The sequence below is a fragment of the Cyprinodon variegatus genome, unplaced genomic scaffold (genome assembly GCF_000732505.1).
Source record: "Cyprinodon variegatus isolate N-32 unplaced genomic scaffold, C_variegatus-1.0 Scaffold1430, whole genome shotgun sequence".
NCBI classification, from domain to species: Eukaryota; Metazoa; Chordata; class Actinopteri; order Cyprinodontiformes; family Cyprinodontidae; genus Cyprinodon; species Cyprinodon variegatus.
Window position 1 is genome coordinate 40199 of NW_015151883.1, and position 17290 is coordinate 57488.

At 41.8% G+C, this 17290-nt stretch overlaps 1 protein-coding gene across 1 annotated transcript in view; it reads left to right on the forward strand.

Annotated features, from left to right (window-relative positions):
- Positions 1–17290, forward strand: part of LOC107103360 (NACHT, LRR and PYD domains-containing protein 12-like) — a 65647-nt gene that overhangs the window by 17116 nt on the left and 31241 nt on the right. The window contains exons 3-4 of the mRNA XM_015403034.1: positions 4898–5071; positions 14999–15175. Of these exons, the coding sequence (XP_015258520.1) occupies positions 4898–5071; positions 14999–15175 (351 nt within the window). The remainder of the gene's footprint in view (positions 1–4897; positions 5072–14998; positions 15176–17290) is intronic.

Genomic DNA, 17290 nt, shown 5'->3' on the forward strand with positions numbered 1-17290 from the left:
ACTATAGATCATTGTAGTGCCACCAAACTTGTAGCACACATAGATAACCTCATGTAGTTTAGATTACAACTCTTACTTTGGGAAAATTTGCTAAACTCTATTTTTTTATTTTTTTCATTGTTATTTTAAGCAGGCCAGGTGTGCAACCTCTGCAACAGGAATCACAGCACTGAGCGTTGTGTGCACTGCACAAAGTATACAACATGAAAAGGCGAAACAGGACAAAATACTATTATTCTCTATTCTTTCACATATTGAGCTTTACAATATAAATGAGTGTGTTGGTGATTGGACAATATAAATAGGCCCTACCTTGCCTTGTTGGTAAAGCATTGTTATAACCTGTTCTCAGCTCAGGAACTAGGACCCGTGTGATATCTGGGTGTTCAATAGGTTTGCCTAAATAAAAGATTTAGATCTGACTTATCAATACATTCCTGCAAAAAGGTCTGATGTTGCAGGGGAAGGTAATGAAAAGTGTTTGGAGCATGCTCTTGTTCTAAAGCCAATTTGTTTCAGCCTTTATCCAGTCTCATGCACAAGGGCTGGTCACATCACAGGTTATTTGCATTACAACAAGGACAGTTAGCAAGGTAGAGTGAATACACAAACTTAAAGAGAGCAGCGGGGCTTGCAGGAAAACTGGAATTCTCTGGGATATCTAGTTTTAACTTTCTAAACGGGGTATTGAGGCTGCTTCCTCCAGGTGGTACCTGACACAATTGCTGTCCTCCGAAAAAATCAGTCAAGGAGAATCCAGCCGACAATACCAAATTGTAGTGGAAAAAGAGTATCCAACTATTCACCCTAGTTAAATAAATATATTAATGGGGTTCGATGGATTTAACTCAGTCTGCATTTTATTTGATCATATCTTTGCAAAGAGAGAACAGTTCATCATACAGCCCTTATGGCACAGCATTCTGCCCTGTTCTGCCTGAGCAGCCTTCGTTCCCCTTTACTTAAAACAATGGAAAAGTAGTCAGCATCAAAACAAATGACAGACACTTTGGTTAACACCAACATGTCATAAATAAACCTTGAGAATGAATCTGGCTTGTTATAGGAAGAGGCTGTCTGGTCTACAAACACTCCTCGCCAGATAATGGTGTGGCCTTGAAGGTTCTGACTTATCCTTGAAGATCTTTCCGCCCCGGCAGGATCTCCTTCTTGCCGGAGATGGACCCCAGAGGAGGCAAAGAGAGAGAGAATTCTGTGTGCTCTGTTATTTTGTCTATCATCACACAGAGGGGGTTGGTTGGTCATACCTCTGTGACTTGCCATGTGACTTGCCTGTGGAGCTTTGATTGAAAAGCGGGGGCTGCAGAGGTCCTCCAGCTGTTATTCACCAAAGCTGTGTCCTCTTCTCTGTTCATCATGTCAAGATGAAATATGGACACCCCTCTCACCCTGGAAATAACTGGTTTTATATACTTGCAAAAAGTTCCAACAGGACAAAAGCCTCTCACCTAAAATATTTCCTTTTCCCATCTGCCAATAACCTTTTTAACAAGGCTCAGTTACTACACCCACATTTTAATTTAGCTAATAATACGAATAGCTCAGCAAATGTAAATACTATTTTATTTAGTTTCATATTATTGGTACTGTACATTCTTAATCCAGTGTACAATGCAATGACCCCGTTGGTAGTGAGCTATATCTTAACCGCATATATCCTATGGCTCAGTAACAGAGGCAAGCCTGCCGTTCACAGGGGCAACAGGGCCCTCATATTCCATTATAAAGTCCTGCATCCTACTTCAATGTCAATGAAGACATATTTCTGATATTTTTATTTATCATATTATATATGTTACTGACTGTCTGATATATATGTTTTATATTTCCTCTTATTACAGAGTTGTGGGCTGTAAACTCTCAGAGACTGAATGTGATGTTGTGGCCTCGGCGTTAAATTCCAACCCCTCCCTTCTGAGTGAACTATATATTATTGAGATCTGCGGAGTTCGGGACTCTGGAATGAAGAACCTGTGTCTGATACTGAAAAGTCCAATCTGTAAAGTGAATATTCTGAGGTTAGTTTTTATTTAACTATGTAAAATCAAAAAATTATGTACTGAAACACCACAACAAATTAACCTTTTAACATCCACCTCCTTTTGGGTAATCCTCACCTATTTTGCATACCAAAATGGAAAAGCAAATAACTTAGGAACTATTAGCCCAAATTACATGTGCAATTCATTATTTGACAGCTAACAACCCTCTAGTTTCCCAAAATATAAATAAAAATTGGGTGACGAGAACACAGACCAACCTGCATCAGTTCAAACATGACTCAAAATTGTTTGTTTTTTTTCCTCGGAAATTATAGGTCTTTTTTAAACAGCAGTAATAAAGCCATTCTTGAGAAGAGGCAGGTTTTATTGTATTATATTTGTTCTACATAATGTCAACCGCAAATGCTTAAAATGTCAGACCTCTAGCTATAACAGTTCCAGAGCTGTGGGGTATAGAACTTTTGGTGTCAGCTCGGAGCTGCGTGCAGTGGCTCCACCTGCTGGTAAAAAATTTTACCGATGGAACTTTATGCATTCTGAATTATTACCTCCACCTAAGGTCCAACGGTTCGCCAACTATTAAGGGGTTAAGTGGTAGTACTACAAATTTAGACTAATTTATAGAGTAATCTGAGACTTTTGAGAAAGATTCTAGTAATCTAATTACTCGAGAGAGGCAATTTTTTGAGTGCTGGAGATAAAATAATACATCATCTGCACAAAGACAAATTTTATGCTCTATTTTCAGGCATTTTATACCTTTAACAACATTAGATTGTCTAATTGTTTCTGGTAGAGGCTCAATAAAAATAGCAAAACGTGAGGGGGAGAGCGGGCATCCCTGCCAAGTGCCCCTAAGTCACCAAGTTCCATTTTTTAAATAAGCTATCCCCTTAGCCAGCTGGTGACCCACATTTTCAAAATAGCTGTTGAATTTGTTTGGTATATCATTTGGATTTCTTATTAGTACTTTATTGTTCTTTCTAAGTAGCTTATAATCTCTTTTGTTGATTGTACTTTCCAAATAACATATCATATCAGTTTAATAAAAAACAGTGTAATCTGATCTCATAAGTTGCCTCAGGACAATGGTTTCCTAGCTTCATAAAATGAAGGAATTTACATCAGAATTGTCTCTAGATTAGAAATAACTCTGCTTTAAAGAAGGGGCCCGGGGGGCGATTGTCGTCACAGCTCTTGCAATGAGGGTTAAATATGGATTAAAAATTAGATATCAATCTTTTGGTGACTTTGAGAATTGAGTATATTTTGGTTTCAGTCTGCATCCTGTTGACTTAAGCTTACACAGTTTCTTCTGTTTTCAGATTGAATGACTGCAACTTGTCAGAGATGAGTTTTGAATCCCTTTTCTCTGCTCTGAAGGACAACCCTTCCCATCTGAAAGAACTGGTCCTGAGTGGGAACAGAGACCTAAATGTTGTTGGAGTGAAGGAGCTAAGTGACTTTTTGCAGCTTCCCAGCTGCAAACTAAAGATATTGAGGTTAGACAGTATGTTTTAGTTGTTTTTTTATGATAGGAAAATTATCCTGACTCTAAACTGCAGATATAGCTAGTCCCACTCTTCAGATCCCTAATGACAGTGTTAATGTTTTCCCCTTATATTCTAGTAAGGTTAGCTCACACTACATAACAGCCATTAAACACAAATAACACAAATAAACAAACAATATTATAGGAACAAAAAACGTTCCTTAAGTCCGGTTCCTTAACATTTTCATGCATATTTACATTTGTGCGGTGAACACATATTTAATATTTATTCAGACTTAAGGCTTTTCAGTTTTAAACCTAAACTAAGTCTGCATAATGGTATTTCTTAAAAATCATCACTGTCGCAACAAGCATGCTTATTGTGAGGGATTGCTGAAAAGTCAATGAGTAAATGCAATCAACTAGTTTTCCTTAGATAAAAAACTATGAACTGATCTGAGTGGATGATCTCTTAAAGACCCACCTCTTTTCTTTGCTGTCACCTCTGATTCTAACTAGGGTTTTTTTTCTAGAGAAGTTATTGTAATAGTGATAACAACTGTAACATTGTCTACTTTGTAAGCTGCTTTGGATAAAAGCATCTACTAAATACATAAACATAAACATAATCCTCCTCTTCATGCTGGTATTGATAATATGATATCCTTGGGTGTTTTTTCCAAATGGTTTTTCCACTGATTAAAAGCAGAGACCAGATTCAAATTTTAAAATTTAAGGGCAAACTCCAACTGGTTTTATAGGCTGTAATAGCTGCATTTGGCACTGTGGATCACAGCAGTGTAAACCTTTGTTTAATTTTCTGTCCCACAGTCAGGATAGAGTGTAATCAGAATACCAATGATTGCTGCTGCTGAGAAATGAGTTTGGGAAGCTCATAACATGGGGAAAACAGCAGGGAAGCTCTGATGAGAAACAACCTAAGGTGTTTTTGGGACAGCAAAATCTAGATAAAGAATTCAATTGAATTCAGTTTATTTCTATTGCAGAGCATGATGTGTACAGAAAAACACAGAGCCCCTGACCCCAGTGTCCTCCATAGCTACAACCATCAAATAAACCTTTACAATATGATCCATAAAACATGTGTGACAGTGAAAATAGTATGTATTGTCAACAATCTACATTTATTCAAGTTTTGCTTCTATATTCCCTCTTGAGTAGTTTATTTGTGAAACTTGAATTATTTGTCTGCACAACGTCAGTTAATATGAAGAGTGCTGCTACTGCAACTAAAATATTTTAAAAACAGAAGTAATTAACTATTTATTAAATGAGTATGTTGTCCATCACAACAACAGCTCTCTATTTTGTTCAGTTATATATTGCAAACCTGCATTCTAATGTTTTATTTCTTATTCAGATTGAAGGACTGCAGTTTGTCAGAGAGCAACTGTGCTTCTTTGTTCTTGGCGCTAAAGTCGAACCCCTCCCATCTAACAGAACTGGACATGAGTGGGAATGACCTGAAAGAAGCTGGAATAAAGGAGCTCTGTAATTTTCTACAGACTCCTTTGTGCAAACTACAGATATTATTGTAAGAAACCATATTTCTTCTCTGCACTGGTTTGATTTGATAAAAGTTCTCTTTATTTCAAACATTCTGCTGCAATTAATACAATAATAAGCAAAACACATTAAAAGTGGTATTCATTTTTATACTAATGGCCATCATGAGATTTTATATGGGATTTCTTTAAAAAAGTTAATGTAGTTAATCCATAATCATCTCAATGGAAATGTTCAAATATCAGTAGAATAGTAGCGGTTGCACGAAACCAGGGTAATAAAATCTGCTTTAGAGCAGCAAGATGTGTTCAGTTCTTCACATAAACATGAGGATCAGGCAAAAAACTTTTGAGAGTTCCTGTATGTAAAGTATATGACACGCTATCGACTTGATCAGATAAGCACACTGAATCGAGGTATGGCCCTTTGGAGCATTTAATACTGACCAGTGGCCAACATAATCAAATAAAATAGATGATAACTTACATTATGTGACATAATAACTGAAATGCTAAAAAATATGGTTCTTCTGGACCATCGGGTGGCGGTCGTTGGGGGGGTACTATTAGGATTCCAGTTTGTGGGGCTTGTTTTTATTGTTTTGCAGTTTTCACCGTGCACCCACTAAATGGTGCCATTGTTCTCTGCTGGTCTGGAGGTTTCCTGTTTTTCTCACCTCACACCTGCAGCCTATTGGGTCATCACTCCCTGAGTAGTATTTAAGGAGAAGACTGTCTTGAATTCCTCGCCAGAGTGTTTGCCAATATTGGGTACTCTAGCCCCTCTGAGTTTGCTGAGTCACTTTGAGTCCAAGTTTCTTCAGAGCTCTTTCAGCGCTAAACAAGTTTTCTTTTTCATTCTCTGGCAGGAATTTTCAGACCCACTGTATAAGCTGGCCCTTCAAGTCTTGGAAGGGATACACTCGTCACACTGAGAAAAGGAGATGGATCTCCTCATCTGCATGCCGAGCACTTCAGGAACCAAGTGTCAGTCTGGTCTACTGCTCCTCAGGATCTCCTTAGTCTTCCTGTCCACCCTCCAACAAACTAATCCTTCTACAGACCAAGCTTCCACAAACAGGATCTCAGAAAACCCTACCCAACAACCACTGTGAGTCCAAGTTACCTTGTATTCAGACCTTCGCCCAGTTTTCCCACAGTCCTTGAACTCACCACTCTGATCTCCTCCTAGAGCTGCAGGAACCTCCCCAAGCTGAAGAACGGTTTTTCCTATCTCTGTACAGTTATTCTTCAATAAACTGTTAAAACTTTCTCGGTCAAATATATTAGACCCATCATGACAGAACACTCTGGCCAAACCGTAGACCCAGCAGAAGCTATCCAGAGAACAATCCAATTCCAACAAACAGCTATCCAGAAACATGACCACACTCTCTTGGAACTGGTAAACCAACAGGCTGAGATGAATCGACAAATAACGGATTTTACTGAATTATTCCGTGTCCACTATTTACAGAATGCAGGTCCGGTCAGTGAGGCTGCACTGCCTCCAGCAGCCCAACCTCCAGTCCGTTCCACTTTTTCTGAGTGTCTGCTGCCCAATCTTCTCAGGTTTGATGGGGATCCCAAGAAGTGCAGAGGGTTCCTCATGCAACGCTCAATCCAGTTCAGCCATTCTCCTAGTAAGTTTGTTTTGGATACCTCTAAGATCTCCTACATTATTTCACATTTATCTGATCGTGCTTTGGACTTGGCAGAGATAAGGTTCTCTTCATCCCCTCAATACAATTGTACATTTAAGGAGTTTTGACAGAGTTTAAACAAACCTTCAACCATGATACAGATAAGGCTCTTAGCTCCCGAGATCTCATAAAGCTAAGACAAGGACAAAGATCAGTTGCTGATTTTGCTATTGACTTCCGCATACAGGCAGCGGCATCTGGATGGAACAATGTAGCTCTCAAGAGTAATTACTTAAATGCCTTAAATGAGTCCGTGAAGGACGAACTAGCCACTTTAGATGAACCTGAGTTGTTGGAGGACCTTATTAGATTGTCTATCTGATTGGATAATCGGATGCAAGCTCGAGCTAAGGAGAGGGCTAATAGAAACGCTCAATCCAAATCACTTCCTGTTACCAGTCATGCAGATCCTACCAAGCCTTCACAGGGTCTAGCCAGTCCAGAACCCATGCAAATTGGACATATAAGATTGAGTCCTGAACATAAGCAGCTCAGAATGCGTGCTAAGTTTAGTCTCTATTGAGGTGAGGCTGGTCATTTTGTTTCCCTTTGTCCCCTGCTGTTAAAAGCAAGTGTCCACCAGTAAAGGCGAGGGTGCTGGCAGACCAAAAGATTTCTTCCAGTTTACCTCGTCTACTTTTGCCACCTTCAATTCAGATAAGCAATCAGACCCTTTCCCTGACAGCTTTACTCGACTCCAGCTGTAAACAAAACTTACAGTATTGGATTCATCCTTTGTGCAACAGATGGGAATAGAGACCATACCCCTTCAAGTCCCTCTTCGTGTTTTTGCCCTTGATGGCAGGAATCTGCCTCAGATAACCCACCGGACCCGGCCTATTCAACTAACAGTTTCTGGTAATCACACTGAGTTTTTGTTCCTTCTACATCTTCCCAACTGCTAACTCAGCCATGATCCTAGGATTCGAGTGGCTGCAGCTTCATAATCCTTTCATCAATTGGTCCAATAGACATATTGACTCCTGGTCTGTTAACTGCCATTCATCTTGTCTCCGCTCAGCAGTTCCGCCAGGCGCCCAACCGGCTGTAGGTTATGAAGTTGACCCTCCAGATCTTTCATCAGTCCCGGCAGACTATCATGATTTGGCTCAGGTTTTCAGTAAGTCTAAAGCCTTGTTTCTGCCTCTCCACAGACCTTATGATTGCTCCATAGACCTGCTTCCCAGAGCACCTTTACCCAGCATCCGTCTTTACAATATTTCCAAACCAGAAAGGGAGACCATGGAAAAGTATGTTGAGGAGTCCCTGGCTGCTGGCATCATTCAACCCTCTTCATCACCCCTTGGTGCAGGATTCTTTTTTGTCGCTAAAAAGGATGGTTCCTTAAGACTCTGCATAGACTATAGAGGTCTGAACCAAATTAAGGTAAAGAAAAAGTACCCTTTGCCTCACTTGTCCTCTGCTTTTGAGCCTGTACAGGGAGCTACTGTGTTTACTAAGCTGGACTTAAGAAATGCCTATCACCTACTTCGCATTAAGGAGGGGTCCGAGTGGAAGACCGCCTTCAAAACTCCACTCGGACATTTTGAATATTTGGTGATGCCTTTTGGTTTGACTAACGCCCCTGCTTGTTTCAAAGCCCTGGTGAACGATGTTTTGAGAGATTTCCTCAATGTCTTTGTTTTTCTTTTACATTAATGATATTTTGATTTTCTCCAAGAACCTTTCTGAGCACAAGAACCATGTCAACCAACTTCTTCAGCGCCTCCAGGAAAAGTTATTTGTCAAGGCTGAGAAGTGTGAATTTTACAGACCTGTCTTGTTTCTGAGCTTCATTCTAGAGGTGCGGACAGGTTAGACCCACTGAGGAAAAGATCAAAGCAGTTTTGGACTGGCCAACTCCAGAAACGAGAAAGCAGCTACAGAGATTTCTGGGATTTGCTAATTTTTATTGGAGGTTTATTCGCAATTACAGTCAAACAGCTTAACCCCTTACAGCTTTAACCTCCACCAAGACCATCTTTAACTGGAGCCCTGAGGCAGATGCAGCTTTTAACCAGTTAAAGAACCTGTTTGCTAACGCACCTGTTCTCATTCAACAAGATCCCACCAAACAGTTAATTCTGGAGGTGGATCCCTCAGATTCTGGAGTAGGAGCTGTTCTCTCTCAGATATCTGATACAGACCATACGACTCATCTGTGTGCCTTTTTTCCTACAGACTGCCTCCTGCCGAGAGAAATTATAATGTTGGGGACAGAGAGCTGCTAGCTATCAGACTAGCCCTTGAGGAGTAGAGACACTAGAGGGGGCTGAACATCCTGTTGTGGTTTGGACAGACCACAAAAATTTGTCATACCTTCAATCTGCTAAGAGACTTAATCCTCGTCAATCCCGTTGGTCTTTGTTTTTCCCACAATTCAACCTCACCATTTCCTTTTGTCCTGGTTCCACAAACATTAAGCCTTGCGCTCTCTCTAGACAGTTCGCCCCAGACGATTCTGAGAGGATGCCCTCTCCCATTCTTCCTCCGAGCTGCTCTATTGCCAGAGTTACTTGGGAGATAAAGGATCTGGTAAGACAATCACAGTAATCTGAACCTGATCCCGGGACTGGTCCCCCCCAAGATTTATGTTCCTTCTGCTATTCGTACTCGTGTTATCAATTGGTTGCATTCATGTAAGTTCTCAGGTCATCCAGGCATCAGTAGGACTGTTGCTTTAATCAACCAGCACTTCTGGTGGCCATCAATTCAAAGGGATGTTAAGGAGTTTGTGTTGGCCTGTCCGACCTGTGCTTGAAATAAGTCCTCGCATCAGCCCCCATCTGGTCTGCTACAACCTTTGCCCATACCTAAACGACCCTGGTCACACATAGCCATTGAATTCGTCACCGGATTACCCATCTCAAAAGGTATGACCACAATCTTTACAATAATCGACCGCTTTTCTAAGGCCTGCCACCTTGTTTTATTGAGAACACTGCCCTCAGCCTTTCAGACTGCCCAACTCCTGGTTGAACACATCTTCAGCCTACATGGCATTCCTCAAGACATCCTCTCAGACCAAGGACCTCAGTTCATCTTTCAGTTTTCGAGAAATTTTTGTTCGGCTCTTGGGGCCAAAGTTTCACTCACCTCTGGCTGTCACCCACAATCTAACAGCGAAGTAGAACTGATGATCCAGGAGTTGGAAGCCACTCTCAGATGCCTAACAACAGCCAACCCCTCCGATTGGAGCCTCTATCTACCCTGGGTAGAATATGCACATAATTCACACATCTCATCTGCTACCAGTTTTTCCCCTTTTGAGATCTCACTGGGGTATCAACGTCCTTTGTTACCAGCTGACGAGAAAGACCTCTCAGTTACATCTGTCCAGCACCATGTCTGCCGCTGTAAAGCAGTCTGGAACAAGACTGTTGCGGCCCTAAGTAGAACGATGGAACAGAACTGTTGTTGGGCAGATCGTAGGAGGAGGGTCACCCCTACCTTCTCTCCTGGCCAAAAGGTTTGGCTATCTACAAGGGACATCCCACTCAAATCAATGTCCAAAAAGTTGTCTCCCTGTTTCATTGGTCCTTATTAGGGGGAAAAGATCGTTGGCCTTTCAGCTGTCCGTCTGCACCTGCCCACCTCCCTCAGAATCATCGCACTTTTCACATCTCTCAGATTAAGCTGGTTCAGTCCAGTCCCTTGTGCCTACCCGCTGAGCCCCCTCAACCTTTGGACATTGACGGCCACTCCGCCTACTCAGTTCGCCAGATAGTGGGCAGGGTTGGCAATACCTGGTTGTTTGGGAGGGTTATCGACCTGAGGACTGCTTTATTTTGGACTCCTCTCTTATAGCTGATTTTCGTTCTTCTCAGCCCTCTGGTTGTTCTGGACCGTCGGGTGGCAGTCGTTGAAGGGGGGGGCGGGGGGGGGGGGGGGGGGGGGGTAGTACTGTTAGGATTCCAGTTTGTGGGGCTTATTTTTGTTCTTTTGCAGTTTTCACCATGCACCCACTAAATGGTGCCATTGTCCTCTGCTGGTCTGGAGGGTTTCCTGTTCTTTTCACTTCACACCTGCAGCCTATTGGGTCTTCACTCCCTGAAGAGTATTTAAGGAGCAGACTGTCTTCACTTCCTCACCAGAGTGTTTGCCAGTATTCAGTACGCTAGCCCCTCTGAGTTTGCTGAGTCACTTTGAGTCCAAGTTTCTTCAGAGCTCTTTCAGCACTAAACAAGTTTTCTTTTTCATTCTCTGGCAGGAATTTCCAGACCCACTCTATAAGCTGGCCCTTCAAGTCTTGGAAGGGATACACTCGTCACACTGAGAAAAGGAGATGGATCTCCTCATCTGCACACCAAGCACTTCAGGAACTGTCAGTCTGGTCTACTGCTCCTCAGGATCTCCTTAGTCTTCCTGTCCGCCCTCCAACGAACCAATCTTCTACAGACCAAGCCTCCACAAACGGTATCTCAGAAAACCCTCCCCAACAACCACTGTGAGTCCAAGTTACCTTGTATTCAGACCTTCACTCTGTTTTCCAACAGTCCTTGAATTCACCACTCTGATCTCCTCCTAGAGCTTTCGCTTCTGGTTCACCAGACTGCAGGAACCTCCCCAAGCTGAAGAACTGTTTTCCTATCTCTGTACAGTTATTCTTCAATAAACTTAAAATTTTCTCGGTCTCTGTGAGTGCTTCTGCATGTGGGTCAAACATATTCGACCCATCATGACACTCTCTAAGGTCCGTACAATAAAGCGAGGCCAATGTACTGGGATTCCTCCCAGTCTATCCAGTTAAACCAGTCCTAAGTAACCAGGATCAGCGGTTCCACCAAGGTGGTTATCAACTCGCTAACTCCATCCAGGTTGTATAAAGGGGTGTTTTCCGGGTACCAGACCAATCAGAATCATAAGAGCAGAAGGCAGAGAGCCGTATTTCTTCTGAGGAACAAAAACTCATATTAGAGAAACATAAATAGTTAAAGAAAATTCTGAATAAAAAGTTAAACAATGTGGCAGACTAGACAATATGCCAAATTACGGCAAAGGATTGGTGACTGCGTTAATGATCAAGCTCCACATCAGAGTCATTGAATGCAGCCTGCATCCCGATCACTGCAGATTAATGAAGGGAAATGGATAGAAATTAAACCCCAAAACATAATTTATCTGCTTAGATGAATTTTCACATTCAATTATGTTTGGACTCCAATAAAGCTGATGCTACAATTACAACAGGAAGTGATCAGTCTGAGGAAAATCATCCTGATTTCTGAGCTGGGAGAACTTTTTTTTTTTTTTCCTGTCGGTTTACCCCTTAATCACCAATTGCAGCAGCTTCTCATTTATACTGTAACAGCAAACAAGAAAAAAAGATTTATGTATTCACCAACTTGTATATTTAACAGCCTGACTTTTATGATGTTATGAGTGTGAAATTTCACATAAACACAGATAATAACCTACCTGGAGTGGAATAAAATCCTTTTTATAGATGTTTTTCAGGCCAGTCAATCAGTGTCCCAGACGGTTGACATGAAGCTGCTAGCTGAATAATATCTCATGGCCATACATCCAGTCTGTGATACAGTGAGGAACACGTTCCCGTGGGTCGCACAGCTGACAGTATTTGGTGTCAGTCTTACCCTAACCCGTGGAAACCTGTATCACTTTTATATAAGTCATTGTCATATTGGTCCAAAGGAAGTTTTCACCTTTTGTGCTCTGACTTTCATTATTTATTTATTAATTAGCTTACTTAAGGAGGTATTACATCCATTTTAGATGTGATTAATCTATCTCTGTTTACAGGGATGTACCAAAGGCTTTTAAGGTCGCTGTAATTAAACCTTTGCTTAAGAAACTGTCTCTTGACCCAGATGACTTGGTCAATTATAGACCTATATCAAATCTTCCTTTCTTATCTATAATTCCTCTGCCTGCTCCATCACACTGCCACACATGTAGGTTTTTGGAGAGGTGGTCGTTACTGGAGGGCCCCATCTTCTGATTGTGTCCCCCACCCCAATTTTATTTTGCATTTTAGACACTTCCATCTACAACATTTTCACAACACACATCTATGTAGGGCATTTGCCGGGGGGGTGGGGGTCAAGGGCACCCAGGGGGGGCTTATTTTATGGGCCTCACCACAGTTGGATCGCCCCATCCCCTCTTGCATTTAGACACTGAGGGTTCTGCATTGTCGAAAGGGGGATGCGCTGGCACTGCTTCTCTCCCGGATGGGGGGTGGACTGTGCAGGACACCCCATTTTGGTACTCCCAGTTTTAATTAAACCTGAGAGCAACATGCAACAACATCACATTCGAGCGGGCACAGGGAGGATCGGGGTCTTCTCACACCCCTGTTCTCGGGCTGCCACCCGGAAGCTGGGGCTGGTGAAAAAAACGAGCCGCCTTGTCTGAGGTCTTGGCAGGGGGCTGCTGCGTTGCCTAGGTGGCCTGCCGGTGTCGGAGCTCTCACCTCATGGGGCCTCGGTTCCCTGGGGCCCAGGGCCGGATTCACTTCAGGGTGGCTGGCTGCCAGTGGAGCCCGCGGATTGGTCCCCGTGGCTCTCCGGGGCTCCGGCATAGTGGTGGCTGGGGGACTTCCTCGGGGCTGTCTCTCTGATCCCTTGGTGGGGGCTGTATTTCCTGGGCTGGCCCCTCCTTGGTGCCATCACTCTTGGGGTCCCTTTGGATGTCTGGGGCTTTGGGTCTTCCGGCACTGGACTAATGGGCATTTTTTCTTTGGATAAACTTTACATGCACAAGTGCACTTTCACAAACAACTACAGGTGCTTGGTTCCAGGTACTAAGAGATTCACTTCAATACAGAAAGCCCACATTCTTCAGGTAACACAGAGTACATGTCAGATTAAATAACACTACTTCAGCGATAGTTTCAAGGTGTTACTTTATTGTATATCTCGTACCATGTCCGTTGGCTCTGCTGTTCTTTTTACATTTCTTTGCAGGTGATGAGGCAGACAGAAAATGTTTTATTCTTATCTCCTTTCTATCTCCTCTTTCTTTTATCTTTTCCCCTTTTCTTTGTTTTTCCTCTTCTGTTCTATTTACATAGCAGAGTCCAAATAATCTGTAAAACTTCCTGCATAATTATAATAAAGCAATTTATATGCATGAAACAAGCGGAACACTATGGCGATAGCCCTACTGCTCCACTTGTGAAAGTAAAATCTGTTGGGCTTTTTTTGGCATCAAGAGAATTATTCTTATTGCCACATCGCCAGAAACGACATTTTGAAAAACAAACAAACAAAAAAAAGACGAATGAATCCAGATTTGTGGTATCGAAAAGTAAGGGTTAAACCTGAAGTTATCTTGCTAACCCAATAATCCAGTGCCGTGGTATGGGCATCTGCTCCACTGTGTAGGTAAACACCTATTTAAACCAATAAGCTGTTACCACAGTAACTATACCTGTTATACAAACACACACACACCTACCATTATGACTCCTACATTTCACTTAATATTTTTTATCATGTCATAATTCATTTGCCAAACAAAGCATACATCTACTGCTTACTGTTCTTATTTTTTTACTCAACTCTACTCAAATTCTACTTTCATAGCATGTGCAACAGCATTGTACCTCTATTTAAGGTCAGAACATCATTTTGACTTCAAGTAGATTTTAAATTCTGTTCTGTGAAGCAAGTTAATTTAATCTTGAATTAGGGTACAGTGTGCTTTTATATTTATATTGCACCTTTCACAGACCAATGCCACGAAGTGTTTCACAACACAGTTTAGAAACATCAGAAAAAAACACAATATAAAAGGCACACAAAAAGACATGATGGCAGCCTAAAAGCTAGTTAGAGCCTGTATAAATAAATGGGTCTTAAGTAAGCTCTTAAAGTTGACAACAGAGTCAAGAGACCACAATGCAGGTGCAAGATCATAAGAAATATCTAACAGCTGATGGATCCTTGAAGACTTTTCAAAGGTCTCAAATTATTTTACTGATTAAGATGCTCAAGCAACATGTTTCAGTATACAACTTCCAAAGTTTGACAAAAATGTAACCATTAAAGAATTGTGGCTGTGGAATGATAAATAAACTGAAGTTATCTGCGTTAATCCACATTTTTATATGTATTTTATTTTTCTGACCATTTTTTCAGTTACATTAGCATTGACTAAGATGCTGGTGGAGCTAACAGTTTGAGAGTTGATGTCAGCAGGTCTTTATAGAAGCAGCATCATGCTCTGTTGAAAGGTTTTGACTTGCATGCTGTTGACTTTTGCTCATGTCTCCTTTTTGTTGTTCAGATTAAAGAACTGCAGTTTGTCAAAGGTTAGCTGTGCTATTCTAGTCTCAGCCCTAAATTCCAACCCCTCGCATCTCATCGAATTGGACATGAGCGAAAACAAAGACCTGCAGGATACTGGAGAGAAGGAGCTCTGTGAGTTTCTACAGAATCATCACTGCAAGCTCCAAATATTGAGGTAATGTTCCATCTTTCTCTTTTTGGGGAGTACTTATGAAGAGAAATCTGTGTTGACATGAAACTGCAGACATATGAGAATGTTTGTGATATTCAAATGGAAAATGCATTTATTTTTTTATACTGTTTTCTCTCTTTTTTATCATAAAAATCTAGCAACAATAAAAGTATAAAAATGAAAAGCTTGAGTTTAAAAATGCCTGGTTTAATAACTGATCACTGAATACGGTGACAACGTATGTTTAACTATCATGAGCCAAATTTAAGTTTTTAGCACATTTTTAGATTTGAGAAATATATACTCTTTGAATACACTTTGTGTACTCAAAATGACAATAAAAGTTATCTAAGGCTAAGACTCAAAAACATGTTTCCCACATTTGTGAAACAGAGTTTTTCCAAGAATATTTTTTCATAATCATGGTTATAATGGCTTTCAAACAAACAAAATTAAAATACAGTAAAAATCCTCGACCAGTGTGCAAGATAATATTAGATCCTAAAAATCTCTGAAGTCAATATCAGATGACATAAGGCAGAGAATGGAGGATTAAATGTCTCTAATTTTTCAGTTACCTATTTCATAACAAACACAATCAGGCTTAAATCAGAGGAAACCGAACTTTAGCTCATTTTTTTTCGAAGACGTTTTGCCAACTATACAGAGCTCTGTCAGATAGTTCTGTCAGCTCAAACCAGTAAACTGTAGTCAGAGCTCTCATGTATTAAAGCTACACGGAGGTTCATCCTCCTAGTAACAGAAGTCTGTGGAAATTCATTAACAAGATGGAAAAGACACATGGAAAAAGAAAAAAGCACATCAACATTCTTTTGTACATAGTCTCTCTCTTACAACCACAGTTTTAGGCAGGGGTGGGCAATTCCAGTTCCTGGGGACCGGTATCCTGCAACTTTTAGATGTGCCTTGGGTTCAACACACCTGAATCAAGTACTCAGATAATTGGGAGGACTCTGCAGGAACCGACTGCATACTGAGGAGGTAACTCAGCCATTTGATTCAGGTGTGTTGGACCAAGGATGGATCTAAAAGTTGCAGGATACCGGACCCCAGGAACTGGAATTGCCCACCCCTGGTTTTAGGCCTTTGCTCATTTCTGTACAGACATACCCCTTTTCAACATGACATCCTTGATGTCATAAAAGCTTTCTCCAGGACTGTTTTGAATGATCTGACTGGACTTTGTTCCATGATGCAGAAACCTATGACAAGATGAATATAGATGAGTATGCCATGACTGTTTCAACCAACAGCAACAAATGCATTGAGGACACCAGCATTACTAAGAACATCACCACCCAAGCCAACCAACCACCTCGGATGAATGGGGAGGTTCGCAAACCATAGAGATACGGAACTCAGCTTCCAAGTCTGGTGACAGAGGCTCTGAGAACAGCAAGAGCCAGCTTGAACTGTGCCATCGGATCAGCAAAGCAGAACCAAAGCTGGAAGATCCAGGATCTCTTCCATGATGCCTGCAATGCCAGGAGGATGTGGCAAGGCATACGGAGATCACAGACTAAGACACACCCTCCTCTCCGGTAGATGCAGCTGATGCTGACTTCCTGAATGAATTAAACAACTTCTTTGCAAGGTTTAGGGCACCAAACTGCACTCCAGCAGTGAAAGCTGTTCCACACCAGGGGGAGGAGGCACTAAACCTGGATGTAGCTGATGAGAGGAAAACTCTGAGCAGAGTCAACCCGAGGAAGGCCCCAGGGCCTGATAACATACCTAGGCAGGTGTATAAGGAGTGTGCAGATCAGCTGGCTGGTGTCCTCACAGACATCTTTAACACCTGGCTGGACCAATCCATAGTGCCAGCATGCTTCCAGTCTGCCTCCATTATTCCAGTCCCAAAGAAGCCTCAGGTCGCCTCCCTCAATGATTAGCGGCCTGTCGCTCTGACTCCCATCATGATGAAGTGCTTCCAAAGGCTGGTTAAAGAACACATCGTCTCCAGTCTGCCGCCAACATTCCACCCGTTCCAGCTCGCCTACCGACGGCACCGCTCCTCTGAGGACGCCATCTCTGCTGCTCTCCACCTGAGCCTGGCACACCTGGAGGAGAAGATTCCACGCACTCGTTATCAAACCA